The 24,183-nt window shown below is 42.5% G+C and overlaps 1 protein-coding gene across 5 annotated transcripts in view; it reads left to right on the top strand.

Moving 5' to 3' along the window:
• Nucleotides 1-24,183, top strand: part of SON (SON DNA and RNA binding protein) — a 41,498-nt gene continuing 17,315 nt past the window's right edge. For 3 of the 5 annotated variants that reach the window (XR_012651282.1, XR_012651284.1, XR_012651283.1), the window contains exons 1-6: nt 1-289; nt 1,986-2,152; nt 4,579-15,465; nt 17,001-17,161; nt 19,481-19,621; nt 21,430-21,618. Coding sequence is in view for 2 of the 5 variants with exons in the window: in XM_075033771.1 (XP_074889872.1) it covers nt 177-289; nt 1,986-2,152; nt 4,579-15,465; nt 17,001-17,161; nt 19,481-19,621; nt 21,430-21,618 (11,658 nt within the window). In the remaining 3 variants the exon portion in view is untranslated. Of the gene's footprint in view, nt 290-1,035; nt 1,223-1,985; nt 2,153-4,578; nt 15,466-17,000; nt 17,162-19,480; nt 19,622-21,429; nt 21,619-24,183 lie in introns of those variants that run through there. The other 2 variants (XM_075033771.1, XM_075033772.1) reach the window with 2 other exon arrangements.

Raw genomic sequence — 24,183 nt, 5'->3', positions numbered from 1 at the left:
GGCGGAGGGGGAGGGCGCCTTTCGCATGGAGCCGCTGCTCGGTAAGTGAGGGCAGCGCAGCGCCGGGCCCTGTGATGCAGCACTCGTGTGCGGGCAGGCCCCCTTGCTAGGCGCTGCCTGCGCTCGGCACACGGGGCGGCGGAGGCGCGGGGCTTGGCCCCGCTCCATGGAGACCAATGGCATCGCTCCCACCCACCCCCACCGGCCCCGAGCCCGCCGGCACGCACAGCCGCACGCTTCAGCCCACCATGGCCCCGCAGCCGCCGCCGCCGCTCCGGCCCTCGGCGAGGTGAGTGCCGGCCGCCGGGCTTCTCCGCGGAGGCCCCGATGGCTCCGGGGCCCTGCTGGCCGCCGGAGGCGGCCGCGATCGCGGTGGGGGGAGGTGGGTGTGCGGGGAGGGGGGGGGGGGAACGGGGACGGGGACAGAGACGGAGCCGCGGGGACCGGCGGTCACCGGCCACCATGGTGCCCTCCACCGACTCTCCCCTTCTTTTCCTCCCCGGTCTCCCGGGGGCTTAGGCGCAGCTTTTCGGAGTACGGGGCGCGAGAGGGGCCGAGAACGGCGGGGTGGGGGGTGGGGGGAATGTCGGTGTGGGGGCAGAACGGCAGTTAACGGTTTCATCTGGGGGGGGGGAGGGGGCAGGGCGGCCCGCCGGGGTTTTGCCGGTCGCGGGGGAGGGAGGGGGAGGGGGGGCGCGGGGGGGGGGGGGGCGGCCGCCGGGAGGCGCGCGGCCGCCTGCTCGTGTGCGCGCGGCCGGTGGGGTGGGGGCGAGTGCAACAACATGGCGGCGCGGCGCGCTCCTGCGGGGGGAGGGGGAACGCCGAACTTCTCCGAGACACGAGACACCCCCCCCCTCCCCCCCCCCCCGGAAGCCAGACGGGGCTGGCACTCTATGGCTTTTGCTCAGCGCTAGAGCGGCCGTCCGGAGGCCCGGGTTGCGCGCTGCTTCCCCCCACCCCGCTACGTCATCTGTTAGAAGGCAGCCAATCGCGAGAGGACGTATAGCGAGGACGTCAGCGAGTGCCCTCGGCCTCCAGTTGCGGCGGTGCCTTGTGGGATATTGGAGGCCTCGCGTCTCGGCAGGAAGGAAAGCGGGGCGCGGGGGGGGGGGAGGCGGTGCGGTAGGGCTGTCATGGCGACTAATATCGAGCAGATCTTTCGGTCCTTTGTGGTTAGCAAATTCCGGGAGATCCAGGAAGAACAGCAGCAGCAGCACGGCGGGTAACGAGCCTGTCCGGGGCGGCGGGGGAGGCGACGCAGCCGCGTCCGCGCTGGCGCCGGGGCCTAGCGCGGGGCGAGGAGGGGTGTGTTGGAGGAAGGGAAGTGCGCGGTCCGTCTCCCCCCCCCCTCCCCCGCCCCCCGGGACTGAGGGAGACGGGCCGGGGCCTAGGGCTCTTGCGGGTCGTTTCGGCGTCAACATGGCGGGGCCCGGGGGCTCGCGCCCTTCCGAGCGCCTTGAGCGAAAACACGGCGGGGGGGCGGGGGGGAAGGCGCGGGCGGGCGTACGCGTTGTCTCCTGGCGAACGCGCACCCGTTTTCACTCACGGGTTTTGGGTGCTGGTCTCTGGTGTCGGGGCGAGCGTCTGTACGATTTGTCTTACTGATCTTACCATGTTTCAGCTCGCCTAGTTTTTCCCAGCCTTGTCTCGCAAAGCAAGCAAAATCTACTGGAGAAGAGTGAGCGATGGGTGCTTATTTTGTGAGGGGAGCTTGTGCAAGTTCTTATATAAAGCTCGGGGACTGTGGCATATTTGAGAACATCATTTCCTCCCTTGTGTCTAATACTCGGTTGTCACAACGTGTTCTGTTGTGAATAAATGAAAATAAATCAAAAGGTAGATGTTCCACTAAAGGCATGGCTTCTTCAGGAGGCTAAAATACTGTTTTGAAGGGTTGAGTATAATAAATGCTTATGAATTTTAAAAAAAAAAGGTCAAAAAAGGCTCAAAATTGCTTGTATTATGTTGATATTTTTTTTGGTTAGTGGAAAGGTAGAAGGCCAGCCCAATGGTGACACAATCCCAGCTGAGCAAGCCAACCCTTCAGATGACACAGTTGCTGGTGCTGGGAGTCGTCAGAATGATCAGATAGTGCAGAAAATAGAGGAAGTGCTCTCTGGAGCCCTTGATACAGAGCTGCAGTGCAAATCAGGTAAATGAAAACACATTTGGCAAATATGTTCTTGTTTAAGAAGGTTGTCATAGTGCTTAAAATTGAATCAGTTTTACAGAGATGAAAAAGTACTTTTCAGTACTGCTCCTTTGAGCTTCATCTGACAAGTTGTATGTTTATTGTAATGTTTGTTAAGTATTTTTTTTGTCTACTGTGATTTACAACCATAGATGGACAGAAGAGTACATAATTTAAAAACTGAAGCTGGGTTATTATATGAAAGCATTACTTAGTGTGCGAAAAAGTTTTTTTTTTTTCCTCTCCATCGCAATAATGCTAAAACGTATAAATAATATCCATATATGTAATTGTGCTTTGTTTTGTATATACCTACTTTAGGGTCTCAATGAGCAGTTCTTACTAACAAAGCTGGTACTGATGGATAGAAGCATTGTTTGTTGTGTTGTTTTGGATTGGTTTCAAGTATTATTTCTAAAAATAATTTATTAGAATTCAGAACTGTATGATTAACTGTTCTGTCAGAGTAAGATGCTTTGTTGTTTTAAAACGAATAATGCACTTATCTTCAAAATGTAGATACTCAGATTGCAATCTTCCAAAGGTTAAGAAATTTTTATGTAGCAATCTCATAACTTCAATAAATTACTGGATTTATTATGCCAAAAAGTTGCATATGAGTATCCCTTCTCATGGGACTAGTCCTTTCTGTAAAATTTCTGAATTGGGAGGGTTATTGAGATTAAGGCTCTAGTTATTGCATTTCTAATTTTTTGGAGTTGAAACATAGGTGACTGCTATGTGCTTGGTAAGTATAGTTCTAGGGTGATTTTTTTTTTAAGAGGCAGTGTAGAAAATCGTTTATTTCAGAGACTCTGTTTGCAAGGTTTTGGAACTGCTTTTTCTTTCTTTTATGCACAGTGGCTTGTTTACCTTGAGCATTTTCAGTAGTCTTTCACTTATGCTGTACAGGCAGCACTTTAGGCTGGCGTCTGGTGGTTTTTTTTTTTTGTCGTTATATTTTTGTTCTTCTGTCATGGAAGAATGAGGCAAGCTAACATGGTAATAAATGAGACGTATTAACCTGGAAGTTAATAAACTTAACCTATGGTAAACATTCACACTGTTCATAACTGAAAAGAAGTTAATGTTGCTGTTGAACAACAGAGATTGTCTGAAAAGGCTGTGTAGAAAAGGTCATTTAACTCTGCTTCGCTGTTCTTTTTCATTGCATTTACAACAATGTTGGTGGAAGCGCTATTGTTCATTAAGCTGTTTATTCCGTAAAAATGTGTGTGCTTAGAACTACCTGAGATACTTGTTTATGGAATCTCAAGTCATGTTCATATAATAGTATGGCAATTGCCAACAGTTTTTGAATGATTTTGCATTGTTCACTTGAAACAGTATGCTTTGTAATCACAGCCAGATTATAACTGGAGAATCCATATTGCTGCACTGGCCAGTATAAAAACAATCATTGAATATAACATGCAAACAGACTTGAATATATATCTCATCTTTAACAGAAATTATAACAAGTTGCCTTTGATAGAAGTGCCTTTCTCATGAAAACATGGCACTACGTCCAGAGAAGGGTAAGAACCTAACACAGGTTGAATTCGGAGGGAAATCAGGTATAGAATTAAAAGAAGGTGATCGAAACCTCAGTCTTCCTCTTTTCTTTCCCCCTCCAGCGATTGTCCCTGCAGTCACCTGAATTTATTAGTTACTTTCCTGTTTGAAGCAAAAGCTCTATTAGGTATTTGCAGGTTTGCAGTTCCTTGTGGCAGCTGCAGTCAGGTCTGAGTAGCTGGTTGCCTGCAGTGCGTTAAAGCTTGTTTGGGATTGGGGAAGCAGATGCTGTTTCTCCAAATTTGTTTGAAGAACTTAGTCAGTGAGGAACTTAATCAGTAAATATGTTCAGATAATTTCTAACACACTAGTAATAAGGGGCTCGCTCACAAATTAAAGCATAATAGAGGATAATGGGCCAGCCACATGTTATACAATAAGTGTACCATCACTTAGATAATTTGTCTGGAAAATGGGAGTTCTTGTTTCACTTCCATGTGCAGTTTGGTGTAGTTTAAAAGCACACCTCCAGCCTCCTGGAAGAATGCGCTGCCCAGTTGAATATAGGTGGAAGCATATCCAACTCTTGGGAAGAGTCATGTTCCCACTGGAACGGTGTTGCTGACCAAGAAGATTTGGTTAAGTAGAAATAACTAATTCTTCTTTCAAAAAGTTAAAGTGACCCCTGAGAGGAAGGGTAAGAGGGCTGAAAAGGGAATGTGTGCTATTTATGTATGGTAGTTCAGTGAAGAAGGCATGGGTTTCAAGTTTAAATTTTTTGTACCTCTGTCCAGGTACTTGGTCACTAGTCTAAAAGAATATTTAAAATGTAGTTTTAATAACATTTACAAGGAAAATATTGTTTTTTCTAGATGTAGACAAAAATACTGTGAAACATAGTACTCAGTCTACAAAAAGAAGCTCTACTGCTGAAGATGAAATTCCTAGGAAAAAATCAAAAAAGAACAAGAAACACAAAAGCAAGAAGAAGAAGAAAAAGAAGAAGAAAAGGAAGAAAGAGAAGAAGCATAAAAAACAGCCAAAGGAGTCAAAGTTGAGTACACGTCATGGAGAACATGCAGACTTGCAGCCTGCTTCTCACTTGATGCCAGAGAAATCAAGCTCCAAATTGAGTGTTCAGCATGGAGGATTTGGAGATGCAAATCTGGCTGTCCATGTGCAGCCGGAAGAACTGTGCTTAAAAGCAAGTGAGGAGCTTGATAGACAAGCTTTAGGACTTGTTTCTCATTCAAGAACTGATTCTCAGCAATCTACAGAAAATCTTGGAAGTGAGAAGGGAACTTTGTGTGCAGCAAATCCTCCATTTAATTTAGAAGGCAGTCAAGCTGATATCCAAGAAAATACTAGTATAACTCAAATTTGCACTAGAGAAGAACAAATGAAACAGTCATATGAAAATATTTATCCTGTAGCTATTACTGCGAGTGAAGAGGGTGTTCTTGTTGATACTGGAAATGATACTTCATCTAGCGTCCCATCTGGAGTTGCCAGTACTGAAATTCAGAAAGATTCAGCAGCTTCAGAGGCAATAGAAGCACTAAAAGGTTCCGAAGTTATTCTGAAATCTAAAGGCACTGGGGAAGCTTTGGATGTAGCTCTTGAGTCTGAGACCATGGAGGTGTTGAAATACTCAGAAGCATCTCTACAATCTGTGGCACAGGGGGGAGCAAAAGGGTTAGAAGCAACTTCAGAATCTGTGTCTTTGGCAAGTGATGTGACAACAATTCCTAAATCTGCAAGTCAGGCAGATCTGAATACTGTGAAGGTAGCTCATGTGTCTGTGGCCATGGAAGAAGTGAAAATTCCAGAAGCAACTGAAAAGTCTCTGCATATGGGAAATGTGAAAAATGTGGAAAGATCTTTGGAATTAGGGGGTGTGAGCAGAACTTTGGAGCCAGCCCTGAAGCCCTCAATTATATCTGATAATTTGAGAGTGACGCAGTGCAGCCCCATGGAGGGTTCAAGTGTCTTGAAGGCAGATGTGTCTTTGCAACATCCTTTTAAAATATCTGCATTGACTGCTGGGACCCAGGTGGAAATAAAAAGTGCCAAAATACCCCTGGGACCAGGAGCTGTTACAAAAGTGAAGGATATTGAACCAGCTAGAAGCTCTGCACATATGGAAAATGTGAAAGCTTTGGAAGAAGCTCTGCAGCCAACTGCTGTAGTAAAGCCCAAAACTTTGGAAACAATCATGGAACCTGTGGGTGTTCAAGCAAAAGATGTCAAAGCAGCTCAAGAATGTTTGCAGGGTGAAGTAGTCAAAGATGTGGAAGGTACCACTGATCCTGGAACAGTGCTGAATGCATCAGGAGTGTTCCTACAACCTAAAGTCTTGACAGAAACAAGAAGTGTGGATAGAACCCAGCAATCTGTACTTCCAGCAGAATTGACAGATGCAAATGTGGTTGCAGAGGCAAAAGGTTTAAGAGCAACTTTAGAACCCATAGCGGTTGTGCAGACCTTTGTTCCCCAAACAACTCCAGAAATCCAAATGACAGAGGGTTTTAAAGGTCCACAAACAATCGTGGAAGTTGCAGCACTAACAGGAGTAAAAGGTCGAGAAACAACTCAAGCTACTCTGCAACTTGAAAATACTAATGCTTCAAAAATTTCAGAATCTACTCTCAAGCCTGTAGCTGTAACAGAGGCAAAAGATTTAGAAGGTACTTCATTATTGAGACAACCAGAGGAGCTGAGAGAATCAAGATCTGAGAGTGAATCAAATGTGAGAGGTTTGGAAGCAACTCCCCTGTCTTTACAGAAAGAAGACATGAAAGGTCCAGGAGAAGTCCTAAGGCCAATGGCTGTGGTGGAAACAAAAACTTTGAAAACAGCTTCACTGTCTTTGCAAATGGAAGGTGTGAAGGCTTCAGAAGAAGCTGTGCATTGTGGGACTGTGGCCAGAGGTTTAGCAGCAACACTAGATTCAACAGCAGTGTCAAAAAGTTCGGAAATAAATCTAGATAGTATGGCAGGAGTGGAAGCAGGCTCAGATGCTGGTCTCCTAGCTATGAAAGTTGGATCTGTGAGACCAGTGAAAAGTTTAGAAACAACTATAGGACCTGTAGCAGAGACGGAAAGAAAGGATTCAGAAGCAGACCGGGACAGAGCAGGGACAGAGATGAAGACATCTTCATCACACCTACACATGAAAGGTGTGAGAGATTTAGGAGATCCAGCATCTGTAGGTATGGCAAAGATACAAGCTTTGGAAGCAGTCTTGCAGCCTGGAACCCTTGCAGTGGCAAGGGGCTTGGGAGAAAATGTGTGTTCTGAAGCCAATATGGGTAGCAAAGTCTTGCAAGCAAGTCCAGGACTTCTTGCCTTAGAAGAAAGGTCAGAAAGGACTCCTGAATCTGTGGTTGCATGTGTAAGCATGGAACCAGTTAGAGAGTCCGAGGCATTAGCAGGAATGATGCAGTTGAAAACCACAGCAGAGAGAGAACGAAAACATGCAGAAACAGTTGCAGAACCTCTTGGTGCAAGCAGAACAAAGAGTTCTGTCATTTCACAGTCTCAGGTCATGACACATACAAGAACCTCACAAATTGAGGTGGTAGCGGAGATAAAGGATTCTGAACTAGCTACCAGTTCTGCCACTGTAGAAATGAGAGGTTTAGACAACTTATCGGAAATTGAGGCAGTTGCAGAGGTAAAAGATGTGGAAGCGAGATCAAAAATTTCACACTTAACACAGATGAAAAATGTGGAAATGATTGTAGGATCTGAAACAAGGACACTAATGCAAGGCTTGGGAAGGACATTGGCATCTGAGTTGGTTAGAGAAATGAGGTGTTCTGAAGTTGCTCCAGAAGACCCGAACAAAGCAAAGGCAATGAGCAAAGAAGCAATACTAGAACCTGTGCAAACAGTGACGATGCAGACTTCAGAAACAAGTTCAAAATCTGTACGGGAACAAATAGTAGGTCATTCAGAAGCAATATTGGACTCTTTGCCCAGAGTGGAGGAAAAAACAGTGGCATCAGAAATAGTGACAGAAGTGAGAAACTTGAAAGGAACTTTGGAATCTAAGATTTTGACAGATGTGAGAACTCAGGGACCTACTGTAGAATATATAATTGCAACAAGGAGGACAAGCACAAAAAAAAATGAGTCCCCTCTTACCACTGTAAAAGATTTGGAAGAAGTTTCAGAAATGGAGAAGGAAATGAAAGCAAAATATTTGGAGCCAGCATCAGAAGCTAGAGAAGTGAGGTTGTTGGAAAGTATGAAAGAGTCTGCAACAGTAGAGGTGAAAGGTTCTGAAACAGTCGCAGAACCTGAGGTACACATGGATATCCAAAGTTTGGAAACTTCCCAAAAGTCTGGAAATGTGGGGGCGATAAATGTTTTAGAGGATGCTTCAGAAGCCATTCCAGAATCTTTGCACACTGAAAAACAAGAACATCTGCAAGCAGCTCTAGAAGCAAAACCTGCTGCAGAATGGAAGAGTACAGAAGAGGCTGCAGAAATCTTGAGTGCTGCTGAAATGAAATCTTGTGAAGCAGTTCCAAAGCCAGGGGACATGAAAGATCTGGAAACAACACTGGAACATGAAGTGACAGCAGAAGTACAATATGCAGAGGCGGTGCAGAGTCAACAAATGGAGGATATGACAGTTCCAGGTCAACCTCAGGAGATACTGGTTGAGAAGAAAGATGCAGAGCAAGCTCGAGCATCTGAGCCTTTAATAGCAGAAACAGTTTTTAGTTTTTCACATGCAGCAGATGAAAAAGATTCAGTAGGGACTCCTGAATCTGAAATAATCAGAGACACAAAACATTTGGAATCAGCTCCAGCTCATGTGGCAGAAACAAAAGATTTGGAAACAGCTCCTCTTTCCGAGACTGTTGTAGAGCTGAAAGATGCAGAAGCAGCTGTGGGGTTGGAGGCAGAGACAAAAGATGTGGAAGCAGTTCCAGTACCCGAGACTGTTACAGAAGCAGTTCCAGTACTTGTGGAAGAGGCAGACCAGTCGGAAGTCATTACCCAGGCCGAGGCTGTCAAAGAAGCAACTCCAGAACAGGAGTCAGAGAAAAGAGATTCAGAAACATCCGATGTGCAACCTGATGTGGCAGCACGAATGAGGGAGACTCTGATGAGACTTGAGAAAGTTATTGAAAAAAGTAGCCATAGAAGCAGTGACAAAAAACATGATGCAAAGAAACAAAAAAGGAGTCGCTCCAAGTCTCAGTCCAGGTCTAGAAAGAGGAAGAAAAAATCAAGGTCGCGTTCTACTTCCAGGCGTTTGACCTCTAAAAGAGCACGTTCTAGGAGCAGGAACTATTCAGATTCCAGAAAAAAGCATTCCAAATCTAGGTCCCGATCTGTGGAGAAGAGAGAGAGAAGAGTGTCTTCCCGGAGGTCCAGGCGCAGACGTTCCAGGTCGTCTGACCGCTACAGGTCTAAATCCAGATCAGCAGAAAAGAGAGGGAGCAGATTGTCCTCTGGGAGGTCCAGACGTAGGCGTTCCAGGTCGTCTGACCACTACAGGTCTAAATCCAGATCGGTGGAAAAGCGACTGTCCTCCCGAAGGTCCAGACGTAGACGTTCCAGGTCTTCTGACCGGTACAGATCTAAGTCCAGGTCAGTGGAAAAACGACTGTCCTCTCGAAGGTCTGGGCGCAGACGTTCCAGGTCTTCTGACCGTTACAGGTCTAAATCCAGATCGGTGGAAAAGCGACTGTCCTCTCGAAGGTCTGGGCGCAGACGTTCCAGGTCTTCTGACCGCTACAGGTCTAAGTCCAGGTCAGTGGAAAAGCGACTGTCTTCTCGAAGGTCTGGGCGCAGACGGTCCAGGTCTTCTGACCGTTACAGGTCTAAGTCCAGGTCAGTGGAAAAGCGACTGTCCTCTCGAAGGTCTGGGCGCAGACGTTCCAGGTCTTCTGACCACTACAGGTCTAAATCACGGTCAGTGGAAAAGAGAGGGAGCAGGTTGTCCTCCTGGAGATCCCGCCGTAGACGTTCCAGGTCTTCTGACCGTTCTAAATCTAGATCCAGGTCTTCAGAAAAGAGAGGAGGCAAAGAATACTCATGGAGGTTCAGACATAGAGGCTCTGGTTCCTCTGATCGCTCGAAATCTAGGTCAAGATCTGTTGAGAAGAGAGGTCGGAAGGCATCTCTACGGAGGTCTAAACGTCAGCGCTCAAAGTCCTCTGACCGTTACAAGTCTAGATCCAGATCAGTAGAAAAAAGAGATCGAAAGCAATCATCGAGGAAGTCTAAACGTCAGCGCTCGAAGTCCTCTGACCGTTACAAGTCTAGATCCAAATCAGTGGAAAAAAAGAAGGAGTCCTCACGAAAATCTAAGCGTCGCCGCTCAAAATCTTCTGAACGTTACAAGTCTAGGTCTAGGTCTGTTGAAAAAAAGCGCAAGGAATCTTCAAAAAAATCCAAACGGAAACGTTCCAAGTCCTCTGATAGTGTTAAGTCAAGGTCCAAATCTATAGAAAAAAGAGAGAGTAAGTTATCCTCAGTAAAGAGCAGTAGCAAGCGTGTGGAATCTTCTGACCTTCAGGAGTCAACCAAAAGTCTTGAAAAAGTAGAAGTTCCTGAACCTTCTTTTGCAAGTGAAGGCAGATCCTCCAAATCCTCTAACGGTCCCACATCAGTAGCTTTGTCTGTTGAAAGAATAAATGGCCCAGAGCTGCCACCAGCATCCGAAAGTGGATTTTCCAAATCTTTTGATAGTCTTGAGAAAAGCTCCTCATCTGTTGAAAAAACAGCGGCTCTGCAGCCTTCTGTGATGTCTGAATTTGATAGCTCCAAAACCCCAGATGACCAGGAATTGACATCCATGGCTGTGGAAAAACCACAGGTTTCAGATCTTTCTATGACATCTGAAAATGGATCAGCTGAAAAAGCAGTGGCTCTGGAGTCTTCATCACTACCTGAACTTACATACTCCACATCCAAGTCAAGCTCTTCATCTGTTGAAAAAAGGGGAGATGCAGGAACTTCTTCGGTTACAGAATTTCAGCTCTCCGCATCCCATGAAGATGAGTCGAGATCTACCTCTCTCAGAGAAACAGAGGGTCCAGAGCCTCTTCTGACACTTGAAAGTGGATGCTCTGTATCTTCTGATGATTACAAGACAATGTCTTCATCCTCTGGAAAAATGGAGGTTCAGGGGTCTTCTCTGATGTCTGAAAGTGTACTCTCTGGGTTATCTGATGGTCATGAACTGAGACATATCCCTGCTGAAAAAACAGAGCTTCAGAAGTTTTTGCAAGTATCTGAAAGTGAATCTTCCAAGTTGGCTGACAGCCCTGAGTCAAGGCCACTATCTTTTGAAACAGCAGAGGCTCAAAAATCTTTTCTAGCACCTGAAGCTACATGCTCTGTGTTCCCTGATGCCTGTGAGTCAGCCTGCTTGCCTATTGAAAAGGGCCAGGTGAAGGAGTCTTCTCTGGCTTCTGAGAGTGGATGCTTCAAGTCTCCTGATGGACATGAATCAGGATCCAGGTTTGCTGCACAAATAGAGGAGCTTCCATTGATATCTGAAGGTGGGTCCTTCAAATCACCTGATGGAAATGAACGAAGATCTGTATCTGTTGAAAAAATCAAGGCTCCAGATGTTTCCTTGACATCTGAGCGTGGTCCTGTTGAGATCTCGGATGACCTCATTTCAGTGTCATCTTTTGAAAAAATGCGGGAAGTTGTACTGACAACTGTAGGACAAAGCTGCAAGTCTTCCGAAGTTCATGAGTCCAGATCATCTGTTGACAAAGATTTAGATGGTCCGACACTTCCACAAGTTCTTGAAATTGACTGCTCTGAATCTTCTGAAATGCATGAATCAAGATACCTGCCTGCTGGAAAGATAGAGGGTACAGGATCTTTCTTGATGTCTAAAAGTGGAATTCTTGTGTGCCATGATGGCCATAAATCAAAACACAATTACTTTGAGAAAACAGAAGGTGCAGAAATGTCATTGGCATCTGAGCTTAGGTGTTCTGTCTTCCCTGAAGGCTATGAATTGACAGCCACTGCAGTTGAAAAAATGGAGATACAGAAGCCTTCTCTCCCACCGGAAAGTGGGTTCTCCAAGTCTGCTGATGTTTGTGAATCAGTAAGCACAACTACTGAAAAACTACAGCCCCCAGTGACTTCTCTGACATCTGAAAGTGGGCTTTTCCTGTTGCCTGATAGTCATGAATTGAGACCTATCCCTGCTGAAAAAGTAGAGGTGCGAAAGTTGTCTGAACTGAAATGCATTGCATCCCCTGATGGCCACAAGTTGAGATCTGCCCTTGATGAAGAAATACAGGTGCAGGAGGCACCTCTGATACTGGAAAGCAGATGTTCTGTTTCCTCTGATGGTCTTGAGTTGACATCCACCACTTTTGAAAAAGTTGAGCTAGAGGAGCCTTCTCAAATGTCTGAAAACGAATATACAATAGGGCTTGATGGCCCAGAGTTGACATCAACCCCTGCTGAAAAAACAGAGATGCGGGAACTTTATCAGATGTCTGAAGAAAGATGTTCAGTGTCCATCGAGAGCCAGGAGTTGCAATCATTCCCTATTGAAAAGATAGAAGTGCAAGAGCCTGCTCTGACATCTGAAAATGAGTATGCTGTATCTTGGGAGGGCCAGGAACTGAGATCTAGCTCTCCTGAAAAAGTAGAGATGCAGGAGGCCTCTGTAGTACCTGACAATGAATATGCTGTGTCTTCTGAAGATCATGAATTGTCATCTTCCCTTGCTGAAAAAACAGAAGTACAGGACTGTTCTCTGCTGTCTGAAAATGAATATGCTGTATCTCCTGAGGGCCAGGAGATGACAGCCAGTCCTGCTGAAAAAGAGGTACAGGAGCGTTCTCTGACATCTGACAGGGAATATACCATCTTCCCTGAAGGTCAAGGATTACAGTCTACCTTTGCTGAAAAAACAGTGGTGCAGGAGCCTTCGCTAATATCAGACAGACAGTATGCTGTATCCCATGAAGGACAGGAGTTTCTCTCTGCTCTTACTGAAAAAACAGAGGTGCAGGAGTGTTCTTTGTTGTCTGAAAATGAGTATGATGTATCCCCTGAAGGCCATGATTTGGGATCCAGTCCTGTTGAAAAAGAAGAAATGGAGGAACCTTCTGAAACATCTGAAAGTGAAAGTTCAATGTCCACTGATAGCCAGGAGTTGCAGTCTAGTGCTGTTGGAAAAACAGAGGTGCAGGAGTTGTCTTTGTCTGAAGGTGAATGTGCCATGTCCCCTGAAGGTCAGGAGCTGCAGTCTAGCCCTGCTGAAAAAGTAGAGACTAAGGAACCTTCTCTGACGTTTGAAAATGAACGTGCTGTGTCCCCTGAAGAGTATGAATCACGATTGACTCATGCTGAGAAAACAGAGGATGTGGATTCTTCTTTGACATCTGAAAATGACCATCTTTTGTCTTTTGAGAGCCAGGAGGTAAGATTCACCCCTGTTCAGAAAGCAGATGTGCGGGAGCTTTCTCCAACACCTGAAAACGAACATGCAGTGTCTCCTGATGGCCAGGAGTTGAGCTTGCCCACTGTTGGAAAAGTAGGTGGTCTCGAACCTTTGACACTAAACAATAGAGCCTCCATGTCTCCTGATGACAATGAATTGAAATCCATCCCTGTTGAAAAATTGGATGATGGAATACCTTCTTTAATGCCCGAAAGTGTGTGCTCCATGTCCCCTGATGTCTACAGTGTGAAGTCTGGCCCTGGTGAAGAAACAGGGGATCTAGAGCCATCTTTGATATCTGAACGTAGACATTCCACATCCTCATATCAAGAAGGTCATGAGCTGAAATCTCCTATGGAGGAAGAGGGTCTAGAGTCCTCTTTGACTTCTGAACATAGACGATCTGTGTCCCCTGAGGGCCATGACCAGAAATCTACCATAGATGAAGAAATGGATGATCTGGAGCGCTCTTTGACATCTGAACATAGGCGCTCCACATCCCCTGATGAGCATGAGTCAAGATCTAGCATTGGTGAAGAAGCAGAGTATTTGGAGCAGCCTTTGACAATGGAACGTAGATGCTCCGTGTCTTCTGATGAGCGTGAGTCAAGGTCTACCACAGGGGAAGAGGTAGAGGATGCAGAACCCTCCTTGACAGCTGAACGAAGAGACTCCACATCCTCTGATGAGCATGAGTCGAGGTCTACCACTGGTGAAGATATAGAAGATGGGGAACCCTCCTTGACAGCTGAACGTAGACAGTCCACATCGTCAGATGACCATGAGTCAAGGTCTACAACTGGTGAAGAAACAGAGGATTTGGAACCTTCTTTGACAGCTGAACATAGACGCTCCATGTCTCCTGATGGACGTGAGTCAAGGTCAACCATTGGTGAAGAAGGAGAGGACCAGGAGCTCTCCTTGACAGCTGAACGTAGACACTCCACATCCTCAGACGAACATGAGTCGAGGTCTACTGCTGGTGAAGATGTGGAGGATATGGAACCCTCCTTGACAGCTGAACGAAGAGATTCCACATCATCAGATGAGCGTGAGTCAAGGTCTACCACCGGTGAAGAAGTAGAGGATATGGAACCCTCTTTGACAACTGAACACAGACGTTCCACATCCCCTGATGGGCGTGAATCGAGGTCTACCACTGGTGAAGAAGTAGATGATGTGGAACCCTCCTTGACAGCTGAACGAAGAGATTCCACGTCGTCAGATGATCATGAGTCAAGGTCTACCACTGCTGAAGAGGGTGAGGATGTGGAACCGTCTTTGGCAGATGAAGATAAACAGGATTCCATGCCTCTTGAGAGGCTGGAGGAACAGGACTCTTCCTTTATACTTGAAAGTAGGCGTTCTGAGTCTTCTGAACGTGAAAAATCTAGATCCAAATCTGTTGATAAAATATCTGACAAAGAGTCTTCACGAAGATCTATAAGCAGACGCTCAACATCTCCTATTCGCCAAAAGAGTCGATCCACATCTGTTGAAAAAGCAACAGACAAAGAGTCTTCACGGAGATCTAGACGTAGGCGTTCCAGGTCTGCTGCTCGCCAGAAGAGTAGATCCACATCAGTTGAAAAAACAGCAGACAAAGAATCTTCACGAAGGTCTAGACGTAGACGCTCCAGGTCCACTGCTCGCCAAAGGAGTCGATCAACATCTGTTGAAAAAGCAGCAGACAAAGAATCTTCACGGAGGTCTAGACGTAGACGCTCCAGGTCCACTGCTCACCAAAGGAGTCGCTCCAAATCTGTTGAGAAAACAGCAGACAAAGAATCTTCACGGAGGTCTAGAAGTAGGCGCTCCAGGTCTTCTCAGCACAGATCCCAGAGATATGATACAGAATCTCGCTCTAGACGGAATCGCTCCAGATCAGTAACAAGGAGAAGAGCATCAAGATCAAAATCTAATCGTCGCTCTCGGTCTAGTTCATTGTCGCGTTCAAGGCACAGAAGGAGGAGTAGATCAAGGTCAGCATCAAGAAGGCGGCGTTCTTTATCAAGAGACAGGCGTAAGAGATCTCAGAGAAATAGATCAAGATCTACTGACAGAAGAAGAAGAAGATCAGATTCAAGGGATCGTAGAATATCACTCAGATTACGGAGCAGGAGTCGAACACCTATTCGTCAAAGGCGATCAAGGTCAAGAGGAAGAAGACGGAGCTCTAGTAGGTCACCAATTCGACTACGGCGATCACGATCTTCAGGGAGAAGAAGATACAGCAGATCACCTGATCGTCGTAGGTCGAGGTCATCAGAACGATTTTCAAGCAGGTCACCTAAACGTCTTACAGACTTGGGTAAGTGATAATTTTACGTTCAGTAGTTCCATGGTTAGGTGATACTGTGTTCATTTACATAGTCTTTTAACATATCTCTGTAGCATTCATAAGGGATTTCTTGGAAGTCGTTTTGTGCATTACTTTTAGGCAGTGACTTCCAGTAGGAACTTTTATGTTGGAGCTGGATCAATGTTTATCATTTGGATTAAAGTGTATTTAGAGCAAGTTATATCTCAGTTATAGAGCTTTTAGAGAAAGGTAGTCTGTTGCAGTCTTGAGGAACACTGTTTGCTGTAATAGTTAGTAAAAGTCAAGTACTCTGTGAGAAACTTACGGTTTTCTAGTTTTTCCGAGAGCAAATTGGGCATGAAAGAACATTTGAAAGTAAGTGCCAGATGGAGACTTCTCAGTTCTGTCGTCAGCTGTAATGCTTATTTATCTGTTTCCATTACTCTCTCTTGCCTCTTTCCCATCTTAAGAACTTAATGGGAAGGGAGACTCGTTTCTGAAAAGATTCCCAGACCCAGCCGACTGGAAAATAAAAAATCCTAATGAAATGCATCTTTTCTTGATGACTGGAGAAAGAGGGGCCTTGTAGTTTCCTTAGGTAGTAAGTTACATAAGGAGAAAGAATGTTTTAATTTTGAGAGACGAGCTCTTATACAGTGTGTGAGGAAGCCTCCTTTTGTGGACCTCAGGTTCTGATTCTTAGTTCTGTCTCAGAAGGGCTTCCATGGCAGCTTTATACCAGAGAAGTATTTTTGTATAGAACATGAGAATTAATGAGCATCCTTGAATCTGCCTTCATGCTTTGATTATGCATCAAGTCTGTATCTATATACTTTTATTGCTTAAGAAGTAAAGAAATGCAGTCCTTTTAGGATTTTTGTAAAGCTGTATGCTTGGGGAGATAATGGTAACTCATTTGCAAACTGGCAGATCAAATAAGACATACTTAATTTTCATTCCCTATTTCTGTGATAGGGCTGCATGTGCTTTTTTCCTTAATAAAGCAGAATACTGTTTTATTAACAGTTTTGCACGTAATTGTATTTTACACAAGTGCACATTGTATTCAGTGCTTATGTTTTCTCTTGGTTGGTTGTAAGTAGCTTTCAGGCTACATACTGGGGGACCTGAGGGGACTTCCTCAAGACCTTTGAATGCTTTTCAGAGGTAGCTAGGAAGTAGACTTTGGAATTCATGCTGTGTAGAAATGATTCAGTATTTCCAAAACTAGAATGAATTGGTGAAGTACAATAGGCATCAGAACTTCTGGGGTTTGGAGGATTTTAAGTGCTGTAATTTGGACTCCCATGTTTTGTATTAAAGTTGCAATTTCACTTGTGTGTTGGGTGGACCAAATTTAAAAAAGTCCAGAGCAACTAAGTACAATTTTAGTTATTTTCACAGAATATAAAAAATGCACAGTGTAGGTAAAATCTTGTGTTTTCTCTTTGTACTTTTAGTCTGCCAGAAATGCTTATTTATTATTAAAACAAGAAACTGTAAAAATAATAATTTTTCTTAAAAAAAAAAAAAATTTTTTTTAGACAAGGCTCAGCTACTTGAAATAGCCAAAGCTAATGCAGCCGCCATGTGTGCTAAGTCTGGTGTTCCCTTACCACCAAGCCTGATGCCTTTGTTATCTCAAAAGAAAGACGACAAAGCCAATCAGAAGTCATCAAGAGATACACTGAAGGAGCTCACTGAGGTAAGCGAAAAGAACAGTATCAAACCTGAAATAAGCAGTTTGGGTTTTTGTGACTTCTAGGCAAGCTGTCGTTCTGTGTGCTTGGTTAGCCTGTAAGCTGGCTTGTGGTTTGAGCCCTTATTCTCTACACAGGTTTTTTTTAAGTCATGAAAACAGGCTTTTTAATTCCATGAAAATGCATTAAATCAAATTATTTTGCCTTTTTTTGTTTTTGATTCTATTCTGATTCTGTACAAATTGGTAGTTCTCCTTGCAGTCCTGTTAATAAAAACCAAAGCTTTTATTTCTAGTTTTTGGTTCTGGTGTTAATGGTTATGTATGTTCTTACATTTGTTAGTGAATTTCACATTGTTAAATGTTATCTCTGGATTAAAAATGTAGTGCCCACTTCACATAGTTCTATATATTTTAATATGCACTCTTCAAGATACTTGTAGAGAATCGTTGCAATTCTATCTCGTTGCAGTTCAAGTCTACAAATGGGATGTTTTTGTTCTGATTCTGGGGAAAAAATTGCTACTTGTTCTTTTACTGTAGTAATGTCACCTTGTTCAATTTGCTAATTTCCCCCTATTTTTTTTTTTCTCCAGAAACTAGAGAAAATTTGGAATGGAAAAAAAAAAAGTGGTGTGGGTGTTTGTTTTGGTGTTTTGTTTTTAATTGCATCATCAGTGTGACAGTTCTGAAATACCTGTTTATGGAAATAACATCTGAAATTAAGCAATGTCAAATTGCTGAAAAGTAATCTCTTAGTTGTGTGTGGGATAGTGGAAGCAGAAGTACTTGTTAGTAACAAAAAGCTGAGATTGTGCAGATACGCTGTGCAAACATTTTAAGTGGTTCTTCATGTAACCTGACCAAGATCCAGTGTAGCTAGTGCTAATGTAGAAGCCCCAAACCTGCCCCTTCCTTGCCCGTTCCAACTGTGGGAATCTGTTGGATGATGTTCCAGTTGTGTTGAATCAAAATCGGCCACAGGAGCAGTCCAGGCCATCATCATATGGTAGTGTGCCCAAGTGGAAAACCCTTCCAGAGCCTGTTCAGCTTCTTGCAAAGCTAGCTGTGTTGTCTTTTCTCTCTGCAGTGAAACTTGCAAACTGGACAAACTGCTTCCAATTAGTTGGGAGCCAACTAATAACTATAGATAACACATTTTGTTGATTAGCTTTCCAAATAGTGCAGGCTTTTCCTGTTGCCTAAAGAATGTGCTTCAGTCATTGTTTGGAGATGTCTTGGCGTAGGAGAGTGCAGGAGTCTTTTTTTGTCTTTTTTTTTTTTATAAGGACTGATGAGAACAGTGCCATCAGTATGTCTTGATTCTTAGTGATGGTGCTGCCTGTTTGCTCCTTACATGCCAACAGTCAGGTCATCAAACAGATGTGACTTACAACGGTATGAACTTGAACTAGAATCAAATCAGATGATGGCTTCACTTTGCCAATATTATTTCCTCAAATATTATGTTCTCTAATGACTTGTAAGTCTTTCATGAATGAACTTTTCATCAATTGGGACATAATAGAAGGATGATCGTAGACTATAATGTTCTCAAATGCATTTTGGACTGACTAAGTTACAGTTGCTACTGGTAAACACTTGGTGCAGATAACCATGATCAGTAGAGAGTTTTTCATCATAAAATTATAGCCTCTCTAGAATGTCTCTTTTTTTTTTTCTTTTTCTTTTTTCTTTCCCTGGAGGCTCTCTTCTCTTTTGACTGCAGTATCCCCATAGCACCTCTATGTTTTATATTCAGCTTCTGTTTAATATAAAATGGGGATGTCTTGCATACCTGGCCAATGTCAAAATATTTCAGAAGAGATCTGAGATCTTCTGGAGCCATTGCTTCTGACTAGGTCCCTGCACTACCAGTGGAATTTAGAATTAGTAGCTATTAATTCTTAGGTTTTCCTGTGTAGTAGTTTTGTGAGTTACACTGAAGTTTCTATATCTAATATGCTAGTTATGTGGGATGCCAAACAACCAGTGAGTTCCTACTCTGGAATGTTTGCAGCCTTAGACATGCATTCTGCAACTAGCACTGTGTAGCAAGTTTTACAGTATGCTGCTGAAGTATTATGTCTGTGTAATTATTTGCTGCATGAGTGCCTAGCAAACCTGGGTACGTGTTTGATAATGTGTGTAAAATATCAGAAGTACATGACATTGCTAAAAGATTTTCTCATTTCATACCTCCTGCTTTAGAAAAGAAAAACACTTTTTTGTAAAAATGTTCTTTTTGTATGTTTTGGTTGAAACTCCAGGTTTATTCAAAGCTGTTGTGACCCTTTTTTTTGTTTGTTTGTTTTTCTTTTTTAGAAATGCAAGAAGATTGCTCAAAGCACAGATGATGTGATAGTGAACAAACCTCATGTTTCTGATGAAGAGGAGGAAGAACGTCCTTTCTATAATCATCCTTTTAAGCTCAGTGAACCCAAACCTATTTTTTTCAATTTAAGTGTGAGTACTTCTTTAATTTTCAATATTCTAAATTGTGGTTATTTTTAATGCAAGTAATCTTAAGAAATTAAATAGGGATTGATAATCTTTGTCAAATTGCACTGGGATTGTTGTTAAAAGTACTCTTGCTACCATAAGGCTTACCTGCAGTCCATGAAATTGTGGTAGTTCCTGTAATTGGATTGAAACTGTTTTTTTTTCATTAATGTCTTTGCAGCTTTTTCAAGCTTAAATAACATAAAGAGGATCAATGTTACTTCACATTTTCATTGTAAAAATATCAGTCTGAATTTACAAACAGCATTGGAATTGGGAAGGCTTTTTGAACAGCTTTGTTTTTATTTAAAAGACAAACAAAAACCCCCTAGTGGAATTCTAAAAGTGTTTTGAGGTGTTCCAAATAAGATGATGCCATCAGCTTTGTGCAGACTCCAAATCTTGTATGTCTGCTTCTTCGGTAGATCTCAAGTGTTCGCTAAAGGAGAAGAAAGTTCTGCTAGTTTTCAGGTTAGCCAGTGGAGGAGTAAATGCTGTGTTAAGACTGAGGATCACTGTTGTTGCCTGTTACTAAGGGGGGGTGTCTAAATGTCCCATTAAACCCCTTGTTGGGGGACTGCTTTTGACTGTCAGAGCTTGTGTTGACACTTTCTGGAGATGAGCATGTTGGAAGGAATAAAATGAGGAAGCATTTCTTTAAATGCACCTGGGATTCCTATGCTGTGAAGCATGGATTAGAATTTATGTAGTTTTGTTTTTTGGGTTTTTTTTTTTAATTATCTGGAGGGTTTTTTGTGCCCATAAAAGCTGCTCTGATTTTGCAGGGTATAAAGTACTATAAAAGTATTAATATGCTAAGTGAAAATATAAATAGCATTTATAGTTTTATATACAAATATATATAGCTTGTGGCATACATAAAGTAAGCAGGAATACATATTTACATAAGATGTAAGGTAGAAATAGATTTATACTCTATGTTGTACTGTTAGAAAGTGGTACAACAAAACTCAAGAAACCTTGTGGTTCCATACAGGCTCTAAAAAGGAATGTTCTTTAGTGGTTATGGGCTGCTTTGCTTGTTTTCCACTGTTTTGACCCTTTTGTGTCATTCTTTCCATTCTTTCTGGATTCTAGTCCTACTAGCATTCCCATCCGTGTTCCTTTGATAGTAGGAGTTTGCCCAATATTGTGAGATGTCTGAGCTCTGTTTGCCTCTTAGAAGAGGAACCTGTCAGTGATTTCTGTGGACTTGTAATATATTTGCAATACTTTCTAAGGAAAACAAGCTCATAGACTTAATTTCTGTGAGATTCATGCTGCTATTAAAAAATAATGAAAAACTAGAAACCAAAATGTTGAAAACTGCTTTCTCTGTATATAGTAATGTAGAACTTTTTATCATCATGTGGATATCGCAGCCAATGTTTTTTGCTGCTCAGGATTTTTATTTTGGATCTTTCCATTACAAAATGCATGTGTGGCAGGTTAAGATTGTTCTCTTTATGATGGGGTGCAGGGAAGGCAGGGAGGTTAATTGTGAGAGTGAGGTTTTGCATATTTTTGGCTGCTGAAGCTGATTTAAGTGATTTTAGCTTCTAGCTGTTTCATCTTCTCTTACACTGCAATTTGTTGCTGACTTGTGTGGTTTTAGGGCTGTGCTAAAATTATTTGTTATAAAGGCTTTCGGTTTGATTAGTAAGAAGGATGACTGTTTATGAAAACTTAATACCAAGTGTATGCAGTAAATAATTTCTCAAAGACATGTTGTGTTTTCAAGTTTTAACTTTTTCTAATTTTATTTCTTTAAGACTCCCAGCATAAAACCAGCACCGCCACCACAACCAAAAAATCAGGTCAGCCTGTCAAAGGAATTTCCTGTTTCATCTGGGTCTCAACATAGGAAAAAAGAAGCAGATAGTGTCTATGGAGAATGGGTTCCAGTTGAAAAGGGCAAAGAAGAAAGCAAGGATGATGTTTTCCCCAAACCATCCATTGAGGTAAGGAAGGGAAGGAAAGCATATCATATAAGAAAACCAAAACCGTTACCTGGTCAGTCTGGTATCAAATTGCAGTCTGTGGAAAAAAAAAAAAAAAACCCAAACAAAACAAAAAACACATAAGTAGTGTTTAACACTTCAATAAGCTAATTATCTGAACTGCTGTGGTCTTCAAATTTGGTCGCCATGCTCACATGGGCAGTGATGAAAGCAACCTGTAGTCATACTGTGTGCTTTTGTCAGCTAGTGACTTCTTTGTCTCAGTAGAATTTAAACTTTTGCTTGAAGATGAAAAGTAAGTTTCTTGTCCAGTTTCCTGCAGAGGTTAATAGACTAAGTTGAGACTTTTACAATTTAATAATAAATAAAATTGTTCTACCAATATTAGAGCAATAACATTGCATTGAAATGTAATCCATTAAAAATAGATTTGAAAGTAGTTTCTAAAATTGCTATTTCATCTGGATGCATCTGCTAATTTTTTAGCTTTACAGTCATGTTTTCTTACATAGTTGTCTTCCATATGGCCTTCCAAAGGAAAATCTAATTGGTTTTTTTGGTTTATTATACAAAAAAAGCAAATGTTTTTCCCCTTGAAATGTCTTCAAAGGGATATTTTGTGGGGGTTTTGTAATAAAGTAAATTAAATATTTAAGGCAGATGTAAATTTTTTCAAGTTAATGTTAACCTCACTCCGTCTGAAGACTTGTTCTCCTACCTTTCAAAGCAAATAAAAAAAGACTTGGCATCACTTTCTGATGAAACAATCTTACCACTTGGTGCATTTTGTTTTTCAAGAACTAGGATTGTACAATCCACTTCCTGAAGCACAGAAGGTATTTTCTTCTGTGTCTCTTACAGCACCAAAAGCACAGTGAATGTAAGTCATTCAACAGACATTTTCATGGTATACCTCAAGAGTTTGACGATCAGGCACTCAATTAATTGTTCCCTGAGTGTAGATGGTAACTGCTGTTCGGTCTTTGTCATGAACCACTAATAAGACAAACATTCTGAAATGTTTGTGCAGAATGTCATTCCCAGTCACTAGTGTATATGTAAAAAGTCCAGAGTATAGAAACATTGTATACCAACATTTGGCCATGTTTTTACCAGGTGGTAAAAAGTCTTGTCCTTCAAATGGTTAATGATATGCTCATAGTTCAGGCAAGTTTTGTAGATGTCTGCATCCAGGTTGTCAACGATGCTAGGCTTGTGTCTGACAAGTTGGGTTAGTGAAGCACTGATGGTTTGTGTATTGATTATGTAGAAGAGGCCTTAAAAATTGACATTGGAGTAAATATATTAAATATACCTTTCTTTCCTTTCTGTCACATGTATCTTTATAAATGCTTGTAACAATGTTGTCTGTTTTTATATTTTGTAAATAAATATTTTTATTTGCATTTACCTTAACTTGGTTTGTGTTAAGGGTGATTTCAAGGGTCGTTAGCTGACAGCAGAGCTTACTATCCCTTTGGGTTTGGCAATCCTTATTTTGAAATACAGGAATACTCTTGTAGTAGCAGAATCCCTGTGTGTTTCTCCAGGGAGTCTGAAAGGTAACAAAGTGCTTCTCTGCTTAATTTTTAAATGCACATGAAGGCTCTTTGTGGATGAAATGGCTTCCTTTGAGCAAAATAAGCCAGATAAGCTCCCTTGCTGTTAGAGTAGGGTAGTGGGGGAGTGTGCTTGGATCCTCAGGAAGTTTGACATAATGATTTACCTCCATTCATTGTTGCTAACTTTGAAATCTGATTGTGACAATTCCGATGCAAGTCTATATTGATATTAAAAGATACGTAATTGGTTTTTATTGTTATGTTTTTATTCAAGTCACAGAATTAGTTGCAGGAATAAGCAGTCTGAATTGGCCCTGCTAATATATTACGAATTGTTTTATAATGAAACATCATGCTCTTAATATAGTTGTTTGTGGTTGAAGGAGATGGAGGAAAAAGTCTTGTGTAATCTGAAGTATCAGCATGTCTCTAGAAGCCAGAGAAATCTATGAGAAAGAAGCTGTATTTGAAAGTCTGAAAGTATAGAGTTGAAGTGCTGTATTTAAGTTTGGAGTATACACAGGTGACTATCATGCAGAGAAGCTGTCATGGTCTAAAAATGTAGTAAATGCATTTGGTGTATTGGTGGACCTATGAAGTATGTCAAAAATGCCTTCTTTCTATTGTTAGCCTCTTTCTTCTTGCTTCAATATTTGTGATTTGTGTCTGTGGGGAAAATGTTATTAAAAGTCAGGATTGGAAAGGCAGAACTCTTATGGAGAATAGCATGCTGAACTTGAAACTGTTTTACTTGACTAAATAATAACAACTTTTCATACTTCAAGCAGAGATATTTTTTTTTTCAAGATCCAAAGCTGCCATCGAGTGTCTTGACATAATACAAAGCCATGATGGTCTCCAAAATGGTGACTGACCATGTGGGGAAAGTGTATGGGAATTCTAACTAACCAGGGTATCTACTAATAGGCCCCAGTCCGGTAAAGCACTAAAGTACACATGTATGTTTAAGTATGTGAGTGGTCCCAATGTGGTTTCAGTGGAC

Source organism: Buteo buteo, chromosome 8, assembly GCF_964188355.1.
Source record: "Buteo buteo chromosome 8, bButBut1.hap1.1, whole genome shotgun sequence".
NCBI lineage: Eukaryota > Metazoa > Chordata > Aves > Accipitriformes > Accipitridae > Buteo > Buteo buteo.
This window is presented reverse-complemented; position numbering and strand designations above follow the sequence as displayed.